Source organism: Haemorhous mexicanus, chromosome 12 (genome assembly GCF_027477595.1).
Source record: "Haemorhous mexicanus isolate bHaeMex1 chromosome 12, bHaeMex1.pri, whole genome shotgun sequence".
NCBI lineage: Eukaryota > Metazoa > Chordata > Aves > Passeriformes > Fringillidae > Haemorhous > Haemorhous mexicanus.
Genome location: NC_082352.1, coordinates 11,997,649 through 12,019,034, shown reverse-complemented (window position 1 = coordinate 12,019,034; position 21,386 = coordinate 11,997,649). Strand labels below are relative to the sequence as shown.

General features: G+C 37.3%; 1 protein-coding gene and 1 long non-coding RNA gene across 5 annotated transcripts in view; one reads left to right on the top strand and one right to left on the bottom strand.

Annotated features, from left to right (window-relative positions):
• The window catches only part of FTO (FTO alpha-ketoglutarate dependent dioxygenase), a 221,445-nt gene extending 219,367 nt beyond the window's left edge, over positions 1-2,078 (bottom strand). Inside the window, exon 1 of one of the 4 annotated variants that reach the window (XM_059857114.1) lies at positions 1,905-2,078. In XM_059857114.1, the coding sequence (XP_059713097.1) occupies positions 1,905-1,943 (39 nt within the window). In that variant the 5' untranslated portion in view covers positions 1,944-2,078. The remainder of the gene's footprint in view (positions 1-1,904) is intronic. The other 3 variants (XM_059857115.1, XM_059857113.1, XM_059857111.1) reach the window with 3 other exon arrangements.
• Positions 2,079-9,370: 7,292 nt separating this feature from the next.
• The window catches only part of LOC132332626 (uncharacterized), a 39,954-nt gene continuing 27,938 nt past the window's right edge, over positions 9,371-21,386 (top strand). The window contains exon 1 of the long non-coding RNA XR_009487959.1: positions 9,371-20,074. This is a non-coding gene — a long non-coding RNA (uncharacterized LOC132332626). The remainder of the gene's footprint in view (positions 20,075-21,386) is intronic.

The following is a 21,386-nucleotide window of genomic DNA, read 5'->3' as shown; positions in this document are numbered from 1 at the left end:
AAAGACACTGTTCCTTTGTCTTCAGCATTTCTCAGGTGACCAACATAAGCTAGGAATGGCTAAGGCCAAGGACTGAGGGTGACTTGGCACTCTGCCAGGAGCCCAGAGATTACATCTCCAATTAAGTTGTAGAAAACAATCAGTATGAGGATGCTTCCATGGGAAAAAAACCCACTTATGTTCCTTCTAGCATATACCCTCCTTTTCCCATTGCTGCTTTCTCCTTTGGCAGCCTATATTCTAAGACACTCTACAGGCTCATTTTGCTTCACTATCAATGTACTCAGCTTCTCTCAAGATTACCACATCCCTCTAAGACATTCTGTAAGTATTGACACCTTTAAACTCTGTAAGAATCTTTTATCTTTCATCCTTCTCTGTCTGCGCACCCACAACCTTGAGTTGTGTCTACAGCAGAACTCTTGCACTTGACCTCAAGTTCTTCTCATGCATTGTTCTTGACAGATCTTCAAGTGCCTTCCTCCTAGAGCCTTTGCCAATGTAGCTCACAGCACCATCCTTTCACCTCCCATCCTTCCACAGGTATCCTTGAGCTATTATCTTACCAAGGGCCATTATTCTCATAATGCAAATGATTCCCAAATACATTCAGGAAGACCCATTGACAAGACAAAGGCCCTTGGATGGACAGCACAATGTACAGGCTAAAAAAAGAATGGGTTGAGTTTGTTTCTGCAACGTGTTGGATGGGACATCTGCACAGGTTTTGACATATATGGAAAGGGCAGAACACAAATGTAACACTGAAGTTGCTGTCTCTAAGCAACTTGGGATAGCAAAAAGACAAATTACAAAATGACAAGGTAGTCATTAAGGAGTTGCTATGAAACTTACTAAGGCCAAGAGACCCTAAAGTTTTCTAGTAAAATACTTAGTTGCAAACTTACACCGGACCTTTTCTCTGCCTTTGCAGGGAATAGTATATTTAATACTGCATAGTAAATTAACAGCAATACCAAAACTAGCATGTTCCCTGTTCAGGTGTATGAGATTAGCATTTTCAAAGGCATTTTCTAAATTTATAATGGACTTAGCCTTCCTTTCACTAACACTTCTAATATCGGTAGCATGCTTTCAAACAAGTCACTGGTTCTCAGTATTACTGTTTTGTAAACAAAATCAGTAGAAGTACAACAACCATCAACAGCTGAAATAAAATATTGTACAATGTAGTAAAACAAGCCCTTCAAAGGCACCTGAAAGAGCAGACATTCAGCACTCCTGTTTGCTTCCACAGACAGTGAAATAGCATCTTCAATGTAACGGTATTGCATCGAAACACGTGAACAAGAAAAGAAACATTATAAAGCTTGGGCGGCATAAGAGACTTAAAATATTTATTTAGGTCAGGCTTGGTGTAGAGTACTTTTAAATTTAAGAATTAGGCGCAGTTATATAGTGCATCATCTCACTGTGAATGTCTCGACAAAAACACACAGTCCTTGCATCATTTTTTACATATACCACAGAACTCTCTTTTAAATTGAAATATCTTGCCCAGATGGCACAAGCCTTTACCACTAGCTCCTGTTAACGCTGGACGAGGTGCCCCTCATTCAGGGCAGGGGGGATCGGGCATTTCCAGCTCAAGCAGAGCCCCCTGCCCGGGCAGCCCGGCGGAGCGCGGGGCGGTGCTGGGCACACGCGGCCGAGCGGAGCTCACCCCGGCTCCGCGACCGCGCCGAGCCCGGGGCCGGGGCTCCTTCCTTCTCACAATGAACTTCACGGCGGCCTCGGAGTCCCCTCGCTCGGGTCTCCAGCACCGGAGCTACCGGAGCCCCGGCGGGCTCTGCCCCGCACAGCCCCACGAGCGGCGGAGAGGGCTGGCCACGGGCACACACACTCCTCGGGGCTGCGGGGAGCAGGAAGCAAACGGAAGGTACCTTCAGTTCTTTCTCCCTCTCCCCTGCTCTCCTCTTCATGGTGCCGCCTTAGCCGTCCGCCCGGAGCGGAGCGGCGCCCCGAACACCGCGGGAGCCCCGCGCAGCTCCGCCGGCAGCGGCCGGACCGCGGCTCCGCGGGCAGTGCGCGGCCCCGCCCCGAACTCCAAGTCCCGGCAGGCCCAGGGCGGCCCGGAAGGGGAAGGGCCCGGCTGGCAACAGCGACTGCTGCTAACGGAGCGCTGAGGAGCCCGGGGCTGGCGGGGGCTGTGAGTACGGGGGGAGCTTCTCCTCCTCCGGGCATGGCGCGGGGAGGAGCGGGGCGCTGGAGCTGCCCGGGGCTGTGGCGCCGTGTCCTGCAGCGGACGGTCCCCGGCCGGGCCGGTGAGGAGCGGGGCTGGCGGGACCCGCGCTGCGGGCGGCGGTTCCAGAGCCGAGAGGCTCCTCGCTCGGTGCCCGTGGGAAAAGGCTGGGAGCCTCAGCGTTCGCTTCAGAGTAGCCCTGTAGGCCTGTGTTTTGTACCGGGGAGGGCTGCTGGGCTGAAGCGGGAGCTGAGCTCTGTGCCCGAGGGCGGGACGGCCCGGGATGTAGGCGTTCCTGTAAGGGGCGAGCGCTGCCTGCCCTGCGAGCCTGCCCCTTCCAGCCCCGTCAGCCTCCGCCGCAACTGGCGCGGCTCAATCAAAATTGGGAAGCTTTGTAAAATAGGTTGAAGGCCAGACACGGTTGTTTGGATTTTTCTGTGTTGAAGGAGGACTTACAGGTCTGAGAGATATTTCTTCCCTTAGGCAACAGTAGGATGTTGTGATCCCATTTTCTAACATCTTCCATATCTTCTCTCCTTTTTTCTCTGTCCGCCTCCCAAAACACACAGCGCTGCAACACATGATATTTGAAAGATGGTATGTGTGTGTTTGTATTTCTACCAGGTAATAAATAGTATTATTTTAGCTTACAAGACCAATAAAGTGCAAACAGGTATATTTTAAAGACTCAATAGAGGGAGAATATAGGCTGGAAATACATTATGATAAGCTAAGATAGGTGGGTGGTCCCTCCCACCTCATTTTTTAAATTCCCTCTACCAGGGAAGTGGGATTTTCTAACAAAAGGATCATCTTGGCCATGTCTGACACTCAAATTCAAAAACCATGTTGAAACAATTAAGTTGTAATTCTTCTGATTTCACTGGAAACCCCCTCACTGCAAGTCACTTATAGCCCCATTGGCTGAGAACTTTGAAAAGATTAAGTAATCCCCTCTCAGTTTTGCTACCTTTGAATGATGTTGGTACAAAACTACATTTCTGTGAGTTATAAAGGAATCTGTACTTAAAGCATGAGCTTTGATAAGGGTTATATTTATTAGTGTCAGACTTGTATAACAGTGCAAAGTTGTGTGCAGTTTTTTGTAGTAAGTTTTCAGATACAGGTAGTGATAAAACCACTTTTGTAGGTAGTGAAGTGTATAAGAGAGTTACAGAGAGTTTCTTTAACTTTAGTAGTTATATTGAAAATTCTTGCTCATACCTAACAATCTGTGCTGAAGTGATTGTAGGGTATCCTTTCTTGGAAATAAAGCCTGGTTTAAGTTTTTGAGGTTGAGGATGGCATGTGGATCTGTCCAGATGGAAATACAAATTTATATCTCTCACTTTGTTATGCTTTATTTTAGGAAATGCTGCACTTTTAAGTACCATAACTTTTGTAGCAATGTTGCTGTACAATTTTGTCAGATGTAATTGCTTTGGAAATGCTTTCAAAAGTAATACAGAATGCTGTGGAGAAATCTCAGATGCTCTTAGAAATAACGCTGGAACTGGACTGCAAGAAAAAGTAATTTTGTTTAAGTGTCTGTGATTGACACTCAGATAATATTCAAAGAGGAACTGTAACATATGTAACACATGCTTTGATGTTTGAAGTGTTCTCTCTCAAAGCAGCAGCATAACTGGTGGTTATTAGTGATTATTAAAGACATGGGTATGTTACTAATCAGGCAAATAAGTTGCCAAGCCAAATTCTAAATCTGTAATTATATTTGGCCTCCTTAAAACCAGAAGAGGAGGCATGTTTGTACTATTTCTGTCTAAAACCGCTGTATCTGATAAAACCAATTAATATGGTTGTTTTTTTCATTTTTCTGTGGCCCACGACAGAAAAGATAGCTGAATGCTTAATTTCTGACACTTTGTAATAGAAATGAAACAATTCTTCCTCTTCCTTTTGAAAATTTGACCTTCTAAGTTTTCAGGACACTTTTGATTTGAAGTTGCTTTATTTTGTCACTTCAAATCATGTCATGTTGCCAGTAAAAATTGGCTTTGTGTGTATCTCTGCTATGTTAGTTTGCTTACAGCTCAAGAAGTTCTGTGGTTTTGCTGCAGCCAGTAATGGATTACTACTGACAGAAGTTGTTTGTTTATTTGAGTGACAAGCGTGTTTTGTTTTGTCTCTGGTTGTAAATGAGTAGATTTCTCTCATACTGAAGATAACAGCAAGATATCCATAGTAAAGTTTCTTCAGCAAGTAGGGAAAGCCAGTAATGTTTGTCTGTGCCTGTTACTGTTCTGGAGTTTTTGAAGCCTGATTTTGATAGATCACAAACATTGTGGAGTCGTGCTCATAAAATACTTGCTTAGCTCTTGATGCCCAAAAAAAGCCTCTGTCATTTTTGGTCTGTGAAAGCAAGGACAACCACATTCTAGAAAGATGTACAGTGGTAGCATCTTCTCCTTGCTACCATCATGAACCAAATTTAGCTGACCCCCTGGAGGTAAAATGTCTGTTTCCCTTTGATCTCAGGTGCTGTAGCCATACTGGTACAGGGACATGTAAGAGTAACCACAATAATGAACCTAGACCTGAGTGAAGCCAATGACTGTAGATAGAGCTGATTTAACAAATTACAAGGGAGTTTGGAGGATTTTGTAAGAGCAATGCCAAAAGAGCCAAGGATGCTGAGAAGCAGTGGATATGTGTTTGCAGTGGTTGCCAGTTGTGCCATTGGCTGAGTGGGGTGGACAACAACATCCCAGAGCAGTTTTCTCTGTCACTGACAACATTGAAACTACAACCATCTTGCAAGTCTACAACTGTAGATCAGTTCACTTCTATGGTCATGATAAGGAAACATTTGTTCCACATGGAAGAAAAATGTGTTCCTGTTTATTCATAAACAGCGAAGTCTGGAAATAATATTTTATCATAAATTTTAGTGATGAAAAAACCAAAAGATTAAAAGCAAGACTGACTTGTTGGAAACTAAATTTCTATTAATCCCTTTTGTTTCTTTAGAACAAAGCCATAAGGAGTTATTTATGATGGAAGAAAAAGCTTAGGCAGCACTTTTGATTATGATAGAATTAACAGATATTTCATGGCATGTCTGTTGATTGTACCATGTCGCTGCTGCCCTCTGATGCAAGTCTCTAGTAGCATCACTGATAATTTTCCAGTGCTTTCCTAGATGGGTCTGGGATGACTGAGGATTTATATCACCTGAAGAGTGTAACAAAGGTTTTGGGGGTAAGATTGTTGAAAGGACTTCACATCTCTCCTTTTCCTGTTGTTTCAGCATTACTTGACTCTGTGACCAACATGTAATTTTCTGCACCAGAAGACAAGAAGGACACAGCAGTTGTTAAGAAGTATGTTCATATATTACACCAAAACAAATGTAGTACTTTTTCACATTAATACTTTCCTAATCTCACTTTGTCAGGTAGGTAAGCTTTCTGTTGCTGCAAGATAGAATCATGCTCAGATTTATGAGAATCATTCATAGGAGACTTTCTGTCTTAAAAAGTAATTTCTTATATGACAGTGATTGAAAGAAGACTAAGAGAATGCCAGGCAACACTGGAATGATTTCATAACCCCCAGCACCTGTGTCAAAGAGTTCCATTCAAAACATGGAAGATGGCATTACTCGTCTACCATTTGATGCCTTAAGCTTTTACCTCTCTTAAAATGAACAAACAAGTAAAAAACCCCAGCTAAACAAAAAACCCACAGGTCCCCTTCCCACATCCACTTCGAAATATGGCCTTAGGCCAAAGATTCCTGAAAACAGCAGAACTAGAGCTTAAAAAGCTATTTGTACATATATTAAATAGAACTGGAGCTGTTGTACAACAAAGCTGTATCTTGTGAATGGATTAAAATTGGCATAAAATTAAACTTGAGAACTTCAGAGTTTAGATTGTCCTCTGAGCAATGTAGTTGAGATAGGAGCATTCAGAAATCTGTAATTTCAGTGCATCTGCCATAACTTCTGCCTTCATTTCATATGGTGTATTATTTGTTCTAGTCTCAGTTTAAATAACAGATGAAGAGGAATTTCATTTGAATTTTGTTATCCCTAGATAAGCCATGCCTGTTGCAGCTGATATAACTGTGGGGGACCTGCCTGTGAGACATACAGGTCTAACTCCAGCTGGAATTGAAGGATTACAAGGTTTGTACCAGCTGCTATTTATTACAGCTACAGACTTTGATCAGTGGCTTCTTTAGTTTTTTTCTAAAAATGTTTCTGATGTTGCCACTCACAAAATTAAGTTCAAATACCATTCAAAATCTGGGTTAAATTGTGAAACATTCTGTGACCCATTCTATGTTCAAGTTGCTTGCTATAAGAGGGGAGTTGCTGTGAGATGGTAAAAACTGAAAATGTCATTGAGCTGTAACATTCATACTTCCAGAAGAAAAGAGGATTTTTTTGCTGAATTGAGGACAAGGCCAAATCCATTTCACAAAATGGGAACCAAAAGTATTATGCAATTCTGTTATGTTACTCAGCTGCTATTAGAATGGAGCAACTGGGCTTAGTCTTGTATCTGAATAATTTTAAAGAATTATGAGTTAATATTTTCAAGCTTCAAGATAATATGTTAACTTTGGAACAGATTAGAATTTTGAGATAGTATCTTTGGCAGAACTTGGTTACTTGGTAAACTGTTGTCTTTGTGCTGTCTAGTATGAAAACAGATGCTGTATAATTTTAATTGTTTTTTTTTTTTAATCTGTAAGAAGAAGGAAAAAGGAAGTGATTAAAATGACTAAAAATCCAAAAAAATTACCAGACTTGTACAAGTGTAAAGTATAAAATTACTTGAAAAGTTGGGGGGAATCAGTATTTCAAAATGAGTTTTGACTTTGAGCTGCATGTTGTTGAATGTATTGAAGTAATTTAAAGCTGTCTTGGTTTGGGTAGAATCATCACCTGCACAGAATATAAAAGTTCAATGAGCCAGGTAACAAACCAGTCAAGAAGAACTGGAGGACAGGTTTCTTCATGGACATGATGGTCACATCTTACTCAAGCAGCATGCAAATGAACAAGAGGAGAAAACTAAAAGGTATGGGGGTTAATACTTTTATTTTAGCTTATAGTAATTTTTTTGTCCTTTAGAACACCAACAAATTAAAAATTCTGATTTCTCCCAGAGCACTTTTTAAGCAGTAGCAAAAATCAGTCTTTGGAATTAATTATTTTTAATTTCTGAATATGTCTGTGTATGTATGTCTTTGTGGGGAACTGTATTAGATTTCCATGCACAGAGCTACAGTGCTGTCTGTCAGTTTGGAGCTGGTACCTTATGTTTAGAGCTGTGCTGTTAGAGTGTTCTGGGGGCTATAGAAGAGGCTATGGAAGCCTAATGATTCATCAGGAATTTCATTCTAGAATTAAAACTGTGTGTACAGTGAGATTCCACCCCTGTTATTAAACTTAGTGCTGTGCTGGCAAACCAGTGTGGGCTCAGCAGAAGTGTTCATGGTATTACTGCCTTGCAGGAGGGCTGATTAATCCAAAAGCACTGTGGCTCTGCTCACATTGTGCTGTACTTAATAAAGTCACGCTGCAGCCAAACAAGGTGGTGTCAGAAACCAAAAGATACATAAAAGGGCATCTGAAAATACTGCTTCTGTAGATGGACTATTTCATAATTTTTTTAAGTCCAAGGAATTCTTTCCTTCTGACTCAGTATTTAGTGAGTCAGGAACAAATTGGCCAGCATGACATAACTTCCATCTTTTCTGTCAGGCTGTTGTCAAATCCAAGATGGTGGAACAAATTAATTGTTTGCTTATTCCAAAGGGCATTTCCTGTGTTTCTGTTAGATGCCTTACCAAATGCACTCATCATCCACTTAGGTAGCATTACACAGAATGTTCAAATTGGAATACCTGAGTTAATGCTTTATGGCACAGAAAATAAAAAATACAGTGTTTGCTAGAGAAAAAACTTAACTCCTCAAGTTGAATTTCTTTTCCAGCATTCCTTGCCAAAACCCTTTTAACTAGAAGTTTGGAATGAATTTGCAGTAGAAGAACATTGAAAAAACTCCATGTAAACAAAAAACCTGCTTACAGGCAAGTAAAATTCTGTGACATCCTGAAGTTATTAGGGATTTTTTTTTGTTTCACTTTTGTTCTTTTAAGTAGAAGCTTCTGTCCACAAGTATACAAAAATAAAACAAGTCCCTTCAAACAAATGAAGTGTGTCCTTATTTTCAATTTTCTTTCTGGGCCTTCAAAAATAGATTTCCTGTAAACTAGATACAGGTCTCAAAGATGTGCGATCGACTTTGTAAAGTCTTGAACTTGTCTCTCTCATCAAAGCCACCTTTTCTTTCTTTATATGCCAAGTTTTTTGCATTCACTTCTGGGTATGTTTTCTGTTCATGCATGTTACATCACCCCCACGTGCCCTCACTGCCTTTTGTTCTAGCTTACCAATGTTTATCAGAACCAAGGGAAATCAAAGGTACAATGCTTGAGATACCAAAAGCAAAATTTGTATCCTTCTAAAGACAGATGACAGCCATACCCTCTGTATCTAATTATATTCTGCAGCTAACTATTCCTTCTCCAAAGCACACTGAAAGTATTTGCCAAGTATAAAATTGAGTATGGTAATGAGAACTGTTTTCTTTTTTTCCAGAGTACCTTCTTAAATATCTCCACCTATGTATTTCATCCTCTTTAGACATGAAATATATATTTAAATCCCAAAATACTAGAAATTGTATATAATTGGAATGTTGCATATTATTAGCATTCTTTCAGTAGTTGAATGTTCTGTGGAATTGGAGCTTTTATAGTTTGCCCCACCACATCCCAAATCTGTAACTTTACTTAACTGCATGCAGAGGTTTCTATATAAGGTCATGCGTTAAAAATTACATTTAAGCACCATATGGAGTAAATATGTGTCCTCTCTTTACTAACCTTAAATGATAAGCCTTAGGAAACTGTTATTTGTCAGTGCTATAAAGCAGATTGCTGCACAGTGGTTTCAATTATCTTCAAAGAGTTCTTCACAGGCAGTAATAGTTATATCAAAACCTGAAATTTATTATTCAGGTTCTATGCTGAAGTCTTCACAGTGATTATGTTCCTTTCAACAGAATGCTTTTTATGCTGACTTCTCACATTCTTTTTCATCTCTTTTATTATTTTCCCCAGAATGACCACCAAGTTAATACAGCTTGTTAATGATAAAAAAAGTCTGAACAGGTTGGTGGCGGCCCCAAGTGGCTGGGTCAGCCTGGAGCTGGAAGAAAGGATTGTGCATTGACAAGAAAAAGTTCACAAGCTTGGGAAACAGAATGAGAGCCTCCCCTTTCAGCTGACCAGCAGCTCCAGATTCCAGGCCACAGACCTTGTCCATACAGCTGGGTTCAATCTTTTATTAGCAGTGGTCTCAGAAAAGTGAGCGAGGCTGCTGGTATGCCAGAGCACACAAGGAAAGGTGTAATTCACATTTATTAAAAACAATGGTTTATATCCCTAGCAATTGCTTCACTGTAGCAAGTCCATACTCTTTTTTGTTCATTAGTGGGCAATAATAGTACCTGTAGGCAGAAAGATTGTTCTTTCCTCTTGTTCTTCTGTTTATTTATAGCAGTCATGATAACTTGCTTGCCTTTGAAGCCCTTATTATGAAAATCCACAGTAGTTGGGGTTAAACAAAAGAACAGATCTGAGAAGACAGTAGCTATCAGGCAAGTTTTCTAATAGTTAAAGTCATTGGACTTCCTTAGTAAAACTTCTCTACATGTTAAAGGGTTATAAAAGTAGTATATGAAAAAGTTTAGTGTTTTCATGTTATAACAAAGTTTCACATCTGTAGTTTGTTTGCACATGTTTTTCCTTTTTTAATTTCAAGGTTTGTTCTAGTCTCTTAATACATGTGTGCACAGCACTGCAGACTAGAAAAATCTCTCACACGTGTGGGCTTTGAAAAGCAAATACTACAATGCAGCCATCTATAATGGTGCTTTTTAGTGCTGAGTCTTTCTGCTTAAGGCAGGCTCCCTCTCAGGCCTTTACTCACTGTAGTTACATTTGAATCACACTTTAAAACTCTCATATTTTCGTAGGAACATTATCAGTTAACCTATACACTGAACTGATAATGTGTTTTAAAAAAACCCCAACAGCTACAGCCCTGATTCAAACCTGAGTCAGCAGAATTGTCTCCTTAACTTCCAGAAATCATGGGTCGAGCTGGTGGCCAGTTACACCCTCAGACCAGTCTTCATTTTTATTACATTGATTCAGGTATATGATAACAGCAACAATTCTTGTGTTTTTAGATAAAAAATGTGTTTGTTTCTACCAATTTGCCTCTCTAATCTGTTTGTAGTGGAAGTTTTGATGATTTTCTTACACCTATGTTTTTACACTTCATATCATTGATTGGGCGGTTTTATTCCCAAAATCTATTTGTTTGGTTTTTATCTTACAATGAAAAAATAGGGTGGAAATGTAATAAATTTATTCAGGCCCAGTGCTACCAGATAGAAGAGGGCAACTTGCTTCTGGGAATACAGATCAAATGTTGACATGACAGAGTGGGAGGACTTATCTTGGTATAAAAACAGATCCAGATCTAAGATGTCCTGTGCAGAATTAGGATTGGGACCATATTGATTAAGGCAGAGATTCTTAAACAAAAAAAGGAAAAGTTGTTTACAGAAGGTCCAGCTCAAATAACAATGTTCAGAAATTTCATAGAAGTTCTGAAGTGTCTATCTGTTTTCTAAAGCCTTGTCCAAACCAGAGGGGATTCTGGTAATTTGAGTGCTCTGAATATGCAATTTCTTGAACACATTTTCTTGAGGTGAAGACTTACTAGAAATCTAGTAACCAATACTCAGAACTTGAACACAGTAGCATTGTCTTCCATAAGGACAGAGTACTTTGTATAATATTCATTGAGCACAGACTATTTCATGTTTTTGTCTTGCATATGTCCTCATCCTGTCCTTTTGATCAATGATGATAAACCCAACAGACTGATGTTGGATTTGTGCCCTCTTTTTTTTCAAAGACTGCTGAACTCTTACATTGCTCAGTCAAACCTCTCAAATCATTTTTAGTGCAGATCAGAAAACATGCAGGACATTTATCCAAAAATACAATGCCTGGAAAAATTCAGGAAAGCCTGGCTGCCTCTAGGTTGTGAAGGGACAAAAAAAATCCACAAAGAATAAATATACCTTACTGTGTCTGCTTTATGTTTGGCTGCTTTAAAAATATCATAGCAAATTGATCCAAAAGATCTTCAATATAATTCTTACAAAATGTTAGGTATAAGTTCATAGCAAACAATTTAATGTTCATTACTACCCATGAATAATTTGGAATCTAGCAATAGTAGAAAACTATTGGCTTTGTATGAGGGTAGAGTAGCAAATTAGGTGTAGCTGTGCAGTGCAGCAAAGTCAGGCAAACATGCATGCAGAATGTGTTCATAATAAAGCCTCTATTAGTTAAGTCTTTTATCTTTTGTTTTTTGCTTTTGCAAAAAAATAAATGCAAAATTTTGCAGCTTTGCATGTATTTCCCCTTTTTGACTGTTTCAGTTTCAGACTGTTACCTTTAGTGGTGTTAAGGATCTAGTGTGGCATGATCCTGCAGTCCTTACTTGTTTGATTTCAATGGAAGTTCTCCTGGATGAGAAAGGTGTCATCAGTTCTTTAGCTGCCTTTCAAGGGAGGGACCCCATTATTATGTGTGAGCATTCTTTTGTGCATCAGTGGTGCTACATAAATTATACGTCATAATATTTGCTATTAAATTATTCACAGAGTCATAAGTCTCCCCTATTCAGAATTTCCTTTATATAGTTTAAATAGGTTAAAGAAGTTGTTTCCATAAATAATGTCTCAGTCTGTGCCTACAGTGAATTTAGAAAATATTTTAAATATTTTTTCATTATTTGAAAGTAATCTGTTTCGAAGAACTTCTGTGCTTCATTTTTGTATGAACACTCTTCTTCAAGTACAGCAGACAGAAACTGAAGATAAGATCTAAATTTGATGTCAGCTACCATATTTATATGAAAACTTTTAAGGAGTCTGAAAGTAAAGAAGAACTCCAAATTCAGCTATAAAAAATCTTCAAATAAAGCCACGCTCTAAAAAGTAGTGCAGATTCTTATTGATGTTCATCAAACTTGTATCCAAACCATAATATTTGACCTAAGTTACTATCTGTGAGTTAAGTTCTGAAAGTATTTTCTTTATAATCTATTTCTAGTTTGAAACCTGATAGAAGATATGTTAGTATTTGAGAGATGCTGTATTTGAGTGAAAATACTAGGAAATAAATTGAAAAATGTCCACCAGTACATATGAAGAGTTGTGTGTGTTCTATAATTTTGCCACCAGCATACTTTATGGAAGACTCTTAATCCTCATGTTTTCCAAGTCATGTATGTTTTATGATGAATGCACAGAGCCAGAACTTAAAGGGATCCATAAATGTTATATTTTGGACACTTTCATTAGCTTGCTTCCTTGGGAGTGTTGTAACTGCTATCTAGAACAGCTGGTATGAGCTGTTTTATTGCACAAATAATCCTACAGGTTTTGTGTCATTCTTATTTGTCATCTTTGTATCAGCAGAGAAGGAGCTGGCAATACTGGAATACTGGAGAAAAACCTGGACATTTGGGTGACCAATAAGGTCATCTTAGTTCATCTTTGTAGCTTGTGTTTTTGAATTTTGTTATTATTAGCAGCTTTTTCACATATTTGTCAGAAAACACGTGGCTGTCATCCTTCTATGGAACCATGTAAAGACAGAGTTGAAATTCTTTAGGAAGTGTGTGATGGCAAAAGGATTGGGCTCCCACCAATATCTTTGCTGCACCATTTGATGTCAGCCTGCTGTTAGATTTCTGCCAACCTTTAGGAAAGCATTCTTTATTTTGCTACATGTTTAAGAAGTTCTTGTGATTGAAATAACTGTAGTTACCAAATAGTAGAGCAGCCACAGTTAATTATTAGTCCACCATCAATAAGGAAGGGAGGTGCTGGTTATCCTGAGTCCTATATCCACAAATATCCAGTAATACTTTAAAGTTGCTTTTGCAGCTTCACTGCAGTTTCTGTCTAACACTAGAACTACATACAAGAGCTGAGTTGACATGCAGCACTCCTTGAGATGATTATTCTAATGTGGCTGCAATCAATGGGTATTTTCCACATTTAATTGGAGTTTGTTTGGGGATTCTTTCAGGAATGTTGAAATCTGCCTTAAGGGACAAACTTGGCCTATGGATTATTAGACTAAACACATTTTAAGTACAAAATTTATCTACAATTAGCTTGACTGTTTGTAATGAAAAGATGGCTGAAACCACAGTCTTGTGATTTTATGTCTATGGTACGCAGTGTACAAAGTAAAGCATTAATTCTAAATAAAATCATTTTGCAAGCAGGTATCTTCAAATTACCTAATCGCTCATAGTACTTTCCAAAAATACCTTTAAAGCCATCCCAGACTGCGTTTGTAAAAAAGGTATTTGCATGTTTGTGCTTTTCTGTGTTTTATTTAGTTGATTTTTTTAAATGAAAAAAGCTTATTTGCTTGCCAGTTTTTAATTGCTTTGACAATTTTTACTGCATTGTTACTCTGGATGTAAACCTATTAGCTGTGTTACTTAAATCAATTAGATGTATGTAGATCTGTTGGATAGTACTGCACATTCATGTTCTTCTCTGCTTGCAGCTGTGTCTTGGACATTGGTGTATTTGTGGTTGAGAACAATTAGCTGAAAAGCCTTTCGTTTATTTTGCCAGACAGAGGGCAAGTGACCCTGAGAAATTTGGTGGTGATACATATTTTACTTGCTTGGTTTTCAGTTCTGAGTATGAATGAGTAAAAGTTTTTGAGCCACTAATCCAGTAAATACAATAGCCAGGACTCCTTAAGGGTAGTCTCAGTATTGTATCCATGTCCTGCTCATATGGAAGCAAAGACAAGATGCAAGGGATGTGGTTTAATTAGACCTCAATTTTATTAGCTTAGCCATCTGGGATTTACTGGCATAAATTTGTACAGTGGAGGTCAAGATCCTTTCTTTAATCATTTCCTTCTGGTGTAAGTTGCTATCAGTGCCCCATTCCCACACAGCTGGTCCCCAGCCTGTTATTGGGACTCCACTCTACATGCTTTTAATCCAAATGATAAGAGGTCTGGAAGAGAGATTGTGTCTTTGGTGTAGTTCAGACATTAACCCCAAAGATAATCTTTAGCTTTTTTAAGAGTCACTTTCTCCTAACTTCGTTTTCCATTTCAGACTTTTAAAGCCAGCACCAAGATGAGGTTTAAAGGAAGGATAGAGTTCATGTTCCTTGTTTCTGCAGTTGTGGTAGAAGGCATAGGGCTAGGATCAGTTTGCCCATTAATTCATGTTATTGACTCCAAAGGGATATTAGTTCCTTTTCTTTTTCTGACTTCGGTTCATCTGTTCAGCTCTGCTTCCATGTGTCCAAGTTCTGTGGCATTTTTTTTTTTCTTTTTTTTTTTTTTTTTTTTTTTTTTTACTTTTTGGGCACTAAAGAAAATATTGTTTGACCTATCTTAGTACAAGTTTAGCCTTATACATTACATTGAGGGAAGTGTTTGTTTTAGTGAAAAATACTAGTTAATTTCTATTAAATCTGTATATAACTGTATATTTAAGTAATAATACCTGAATACCTGAGCAGATGTTCAGGGAACAGAATCCCTACCTAAGAGGGAGAATTCTGTTTAGATCATTGTTTTCTATTCTATGGGTTTGTGGCTTCATTTCTAGAAAAATGATCCTTCCCAACTGAGTCTTCCTCAATTAGCTGTGCCTTACCCACGAAATTTGAGAAGATCTCCCTGTTCAACAGCAAGCTCTTTTTCATATACCTGGATGCAATGGACATTTCTTAGGCATATTTTATTCAAATAAATAAAGAAATTGTGATCAATGTAATGCACATACTAAGTAATTAATTGCATATGCTTTCTCTAGCTCTTACAATTGCAAGAATTGAAATGATCCAAATAAAAAAGTAATTTTTCACTTCTGAATTTGAATAATTTGCTCCATAATATTAGTATCTAAAACCTGTTTGAATCAAATGCTGTTTCATTCACTGTTGAAAAAATAGTTAATGTTGACTGTCAGAAGCTATGGAGTTTACATCTGTACATCATAAATTTCACTATCATCTGCTCCTTTTTCTACTTAAAAAGAAAAAAAAATTCCCCTGCTTAAAAAAGAAAGGAAAAAAAGGGGCCTTTGAAGGCATCAGACCCTTTTGTTTGAAGTGTGGAATAAGATTAATAAAAACGTGCCACTACATTAGCTTTTAAATAGCTAGCATGAGACACTGCTGCTGTCTATACTCACCACAACTTTAATTTATGTAGATAACATGTTTTAGACACATGATAGTTTTAGCTTTGAGTTAGGCCTCTTTCTTGGGGAAGATCTCAGATTTGTGACTGTGTTTATCTTCTGTGCAAGGACAATTAACTGGGTAATGCCAAAACACAATAGCATTTGATATTTTGAAGAATAAAAGAAAAATATTTCATGTATCCAGCTGGTTTACAGATGTGTAAGCTTTGTAGTCCATTCTCTTGCTCCAGCGTGGCATTGTGACTGTATGCCCAATATATCTAAAACAGATAAATATTGGAAGAGAAAATGCCTTTTCAAATGTTAAGGGTTTTTTTTAATTTATAATAATTTCTATTAACACAAATCATCATCAAATCTTGTAGTTGTAATCTTAGAATTGCAAGAATATCTACATAAATATTAAATTATTTTCATGTAGTTGACACACCTGCAGCATGTTGAATACAGGTCTTCAGGTGTTACAAGTTGCTAAGACCCTTTTATTAGCAGAATTTTATATGTTTAAACTACAAGAGAGAATTTTTAAAAAATTTTATTCTACTGGCACCAAATACTTCAGATGGTGGAAAAGTGAATGGAGAACAAATAATCTCTTTAAGTATAGGATGGAAGTTTTTTCTGTCATGTCCTGTTTTATACAATAATCAAAGATGTTGATGTATTCTTTAAAGCTGCTGTATCTTCATGTTTATTCACCTACATTCTGTAATGTCAATTATGGAAGAAGAAATTCATTTGGGCATTACACACTGAATCTCCCACATTTTTGGAATTGAAAAAGCTAATGTAGAAAGTTGGTTTCCAAAATGAGTTCAACTTTTCAAAAGTTCATTATATATTTCTTTTTAAATTTGAAGACTAAATGTTTGGGACAGTGTGAAAATTAACAAGGTTTGTAAACAACTGGTTGAGAAAAGCAGTTCTCTTTCAGCAATGGAATGGAAATATCTCCAGTTTCAAGAGATAGTTGGAATTTGGTCAGTACATTTCTCTACTCTCATCACGTAAGCCAGTGTAAATGGAAAAAAAATATGCACAGTTCTTGATATTTTTTTGAGTCAATACTGAGTACATGAAAATCAACCACATATTGCACTTCTCTCAAACTGCTCCAAATGAAGAAAGGAATTTTAGTCTTAAATTTTGGGCTTTTTTAGAAGAGTCTAGGAAGTCATCCCAGGCAGATTGTGAAGAATGAACTCCGTTGTCTGGCCCCTGAAAGAGACTCCTGATGATTTAAAGAGAGAGCTTTGACTTAAATATACTGATTTACCAAAAAAAGGGGTACCAGAGCTCCCTCATTTTATCAGTCTTGGATAAAGTTTGGGAGGTGTGGCTATTTTGTTCTCAGTGATTCAGTTTTAACTTGTATTCTTATGTTCATGGAAATTATTTTAAAGGGCTCCTGTAAGTAATGATTATCAAAAGAACAGTTTTATGAAAATATCATCAGAATATGCAATTGCATGGTAGATTCTCTTTAGGTTTGGTTATACAGCTCTTGCCTTCTTTTTCCCAAATGTGTTTGGAGAACTGCATGTGCATGTGGAGATGGTATGATTGGTAGCTTGGAAATGGGAGAGTTCCTTTGAGTAGGGGAGTCCTAACTGCAGTTGAGCTCTGTAAAGTGTCCTAGCCTTAGGAGCTGGAAGCACCAGGAATCCCTGTAACCTCTTACTGCTCTTACCCTTTAGCATTCTACATCACACTTGTGCCATTAGATTTTTGTTCCATTCCTTTCTCCCCCGTGTTCTTTCATTTCTACCTTTGCTCTTCTTTGCCTTCTTCCCCTCTTTGGTGTAGTGCCTATATCCTTTCTGCCAAAGCAGCTCTTCTGTTAGCTCAAATCTAGTTTTTCATAGGGTGAGCTATGTAAATTCCAGGGGAGACAGGTTTCACATGGCTTTTTGGGTTCTTAAATAGAAAGCAATACGTAAACTGTTCCATTTTAAATCATATGCAACTTTCTGGTAATTTACAGCAAACATCGAGTGCTTTTGCCTCTTTCTTGGCAGCAGCTGAATGGAAACATGGGCTTAGGACTCAAACTGCTTTTTGAAGACATTGTTTCTAGTATTGACAGTGAAAGGTGCATTTTGGAGAAGGATGAGTGTTTTCTGTGGCTCTTTTTTGTTATAAGAGAATGGATCCAATGGTTTTCCCATTTCAAATAATTTGAATCTTTGAGACATGTCTATTAAATGTGAATAACTGTAAAATCCAAAATTTCTAGTTTAAATGGTGCATAACATGCTTATCTATTACAACTGCTTTGTAGGAAATAGTATATTGAAAAAACTGAAGTTAACTTTATTCTGTCTGCAATCATTAAGCACCATCTATACACACATATGTATTTAGCATAAATTTTCATACACTCATTTTATTAAACAGATTGGCTTCTGTGCTCTGTTGTTTCAAGTCATACTTTAAATATTATTTACATTGAAATTCTTAATTAATGATGCTTTATTAAAGCACTTGTGGAGTGTAGCCACTACAGTGTTAAGTAATATTCTAAAAATAGAGGTTCTATCAGCATTCTTCATTTAATATTAAAATTGGTTAAATGTGCTTAATGTCATCCATTGAAATAAATTAAAATGTAAAAGAAATCAGAAAAATTACTACTAGTAGGAAAATAGAACTGAGTGAAGTAGGATTATGGAACAATTACATATCTACAATTAAGGGTTAACAGAGCTGTGGCAAGCTCTGTGATTACCATAGCTGTGGTCAACATTCAGTTTTGTTTGCTGCTGCGGTGTTTTTTGGTCAGCATGTCTAACCACCATCACCACAGCAAAACCTTTTAATTGCTGAACAGATGTATTTCTTGGTTGTTTTCATCATGACTGAACTGAGGGTTTAATGTTGATGAGAGCACCAGGAGTGCCACCTTCCCCCAGCCATGCCTTCAGTTACTTGGATCAAGAGTGTCTCCTGTTGACCACATTGAGCATATATACACTAAATATTGCCAGGGACACAGGCCACTGTTGGAATATGCTGTGTTGTAACACACACAGACATCATCTAGACAATCCAGGACAGTGTGATTTATACTGGTTTTTTTCTGGATATTCCTTCCTTTTCATAGAGCTTAAATAACTTAAAGACCAACCATGATGCTTCATTAGCAAAAGGGGAAGAACTGAATGAACAGCTTAAAGAGGGGCAGTTAAAATTGTTCCAAATTCAAAACAAATTGCCATCAGTAGCTATTTCAAACAGAGGGACAAAGGAGGTGAGGCTGTGGGGAAGAGCTAGAATCTTTTACTTTAGGTAGTGCATACAGATAAGGGAAAATAAATGTTTGGGTACATTTCAATGGAGGAGATGTGAATAGACCTTTCAAACATTTTTAGAAGACGACCTGGTACTATATATATTTTTATCTTATTCAAAAGAAAAACTTCTGACCAAAATGCTGTTTGTATTTCATAGAACTGTGAACCACACCTGATCCAAACCACCAGTGTTTGGACAATATTTGAAGTTAAAGTATAGGACATAATGTAAATTCTGGTAGTAAAAAAGTGATTTATTAATAGAAAAAAACCATAATACTTGGTTTATTGCTAGTTTTTAGTATTCTTTGAACCTGATTTAATTAGAGTTCAGTGTTACATCTTACACAGCAGTTCAAATCACTCACTTCTATTTCTTTGTCTAGTGACTCTGAGAGACTTCTGTCATCACTAACAAGTTACCCAGATACAGAGCTAAACATCAGATGGGGAATGGTTTCTTCCCCATTTTCTTCAATGTATAAGAAATAAAAATGTGAAAACCTACTTGATTTTTCTTGCATTTTGTAGCAACTTATATTTACTTTTGCCACCTGCTTTACCTGTTGTAAATAAATGTATTTTACATGACCCAATTTTACCTCATAGATATTTTTGCCAAGAATTTTAAATGTTGTAATGCATGGAGGGTAGATATTCTCTATGTAAGTATCTCATGTCTTTAAACCAGATCCTGCTGTAGTGAGTGTTTTGGAAGCAAGGGTGTTTTGTTTCTATAATGTCACTAAAAATATTTTCTATGCAAAAGCCATGCCCTAGCTAATACTGATATTCACTGACTAAAAGGGAATTTAAAAATATAACACTCCAGGTTTTTATATTGTTTTGCATAAGACAGAATGTGATTAGAAACTGTTGATCAGCTGCAACATGCTACTCTCAGCTACATCTGAACAGCATGGAAAAGACTTTGGGCTAATGTAAATAAATCCATGTGAATTTATCTTATAAAGCTTCTGAGAGACAGTTGTATGAAAAGAACAAATAATAGCCTGACACTGCCTAAAAATTATTTGCTATTTCTGTTCACACATTCGTTGTAATTTCATTTAAGAAATGCTGTGCATTTCTTGAAACTTTTCTCTTCATTTAATTATAGGAAAGAATAAACATCTAGAAAAAGAGAATGAGCTCTTGAACATAAACTATGATAAGCTGTGTAAGGTAAGCTAGGGTTTCTGCACACAGAGAATTTGATTCTGGTCCTTTTTTAATAGATCCTAATATACTCTGTGATGTAATGTTTGTATATATGTTTTGTGCTTTTGCACACATGTAACTGTTCAGGCTGCTGTTCATCATGTGACTGAATGTGGAAACTCTCAGGTGCTCTGCTGTATTTCATCAGCTCTGTTAAAAAACTTAACAACTTAAAACTTTTTTTTTTTACTTAGAAGGTGCAACAGTTGTATAATCACAAAATTTAGAGTTTTGCATGGAGAAGTTGGTCACTTGTCTCTCATTTAAGTTAATTGCTGGAGATTTCTCCAAAATTTGATCGTGTCATAAATATTTCTAATGATGTTTTTGTTTATTCTCAATCATTTATTCAGAGAAATAATTCTTACTAATAAATCAACTTAATAATCTTGGCTTGAAATTTTCTGTTCTACTTAAAAACATAATGGGATGACTTAAAAAGATATTTAACAAGAGAAATTGAAAATAAACTTTCATTATAGCCCAGTAATCTATACTATGGTGTTTCTTTCACTAAAACTATCTGTCTTTTCATATACAATTATTTACACATTGATTCATCTTTCACCATTCCATGTTATTGTATAGGTATCAATAAATTAGAAAGAGAAGGATTATATAGCCACCATTTAATGGTCAGCTTTTTTGGTTGCCTATTTGAACAATGCAACTTTACTAGAGCTTACCTGGGCTAGCAGTAGACACCTGGGCCAGAGTCCACAGATGCCACTTAATTAGTAATTTTTTTTTTTCCAATTTTTAAATGGAGGCAAAGGTGCATAAACCCATTCTCTGCTAAAGTTATTTTTGGGAAATTTATTTGACGTTGATGGGAATTTTGCCAAAGCCAAGACTGCAGAACTGGATCTGAAAAGTTTGCAAAGAACAAGAATGAATTTGTCAGTTGACTCTTATTATTTAGTCAGTATCCAAGAAAACAATTCGTTTGTATAAAAGGTTTGGAGGAATTGTTTTCATATGACCTTGTAATGCAAATCTAGCAATGCTTAAACTCCCTCCAAAGGAAATGGTGCCAGATGTGGTTGACCATTATAGTTACACAGATGGCTTCAACTCCAGTGAAATACAGTAAATATGAAAGAAATTCCACATGAATTCAAGTAAATGTAATCTTAAAATTTGAAAGAAGAAAGTAGCACACGTGGACTCAATTCAAACTGACATAAACATTACCATTATATGGGTTCAGATAAAACCTGCCTTCTAAAATGTTCTTCATTTAAGCATCTAAATTCTTAACAACCATAATAATAAT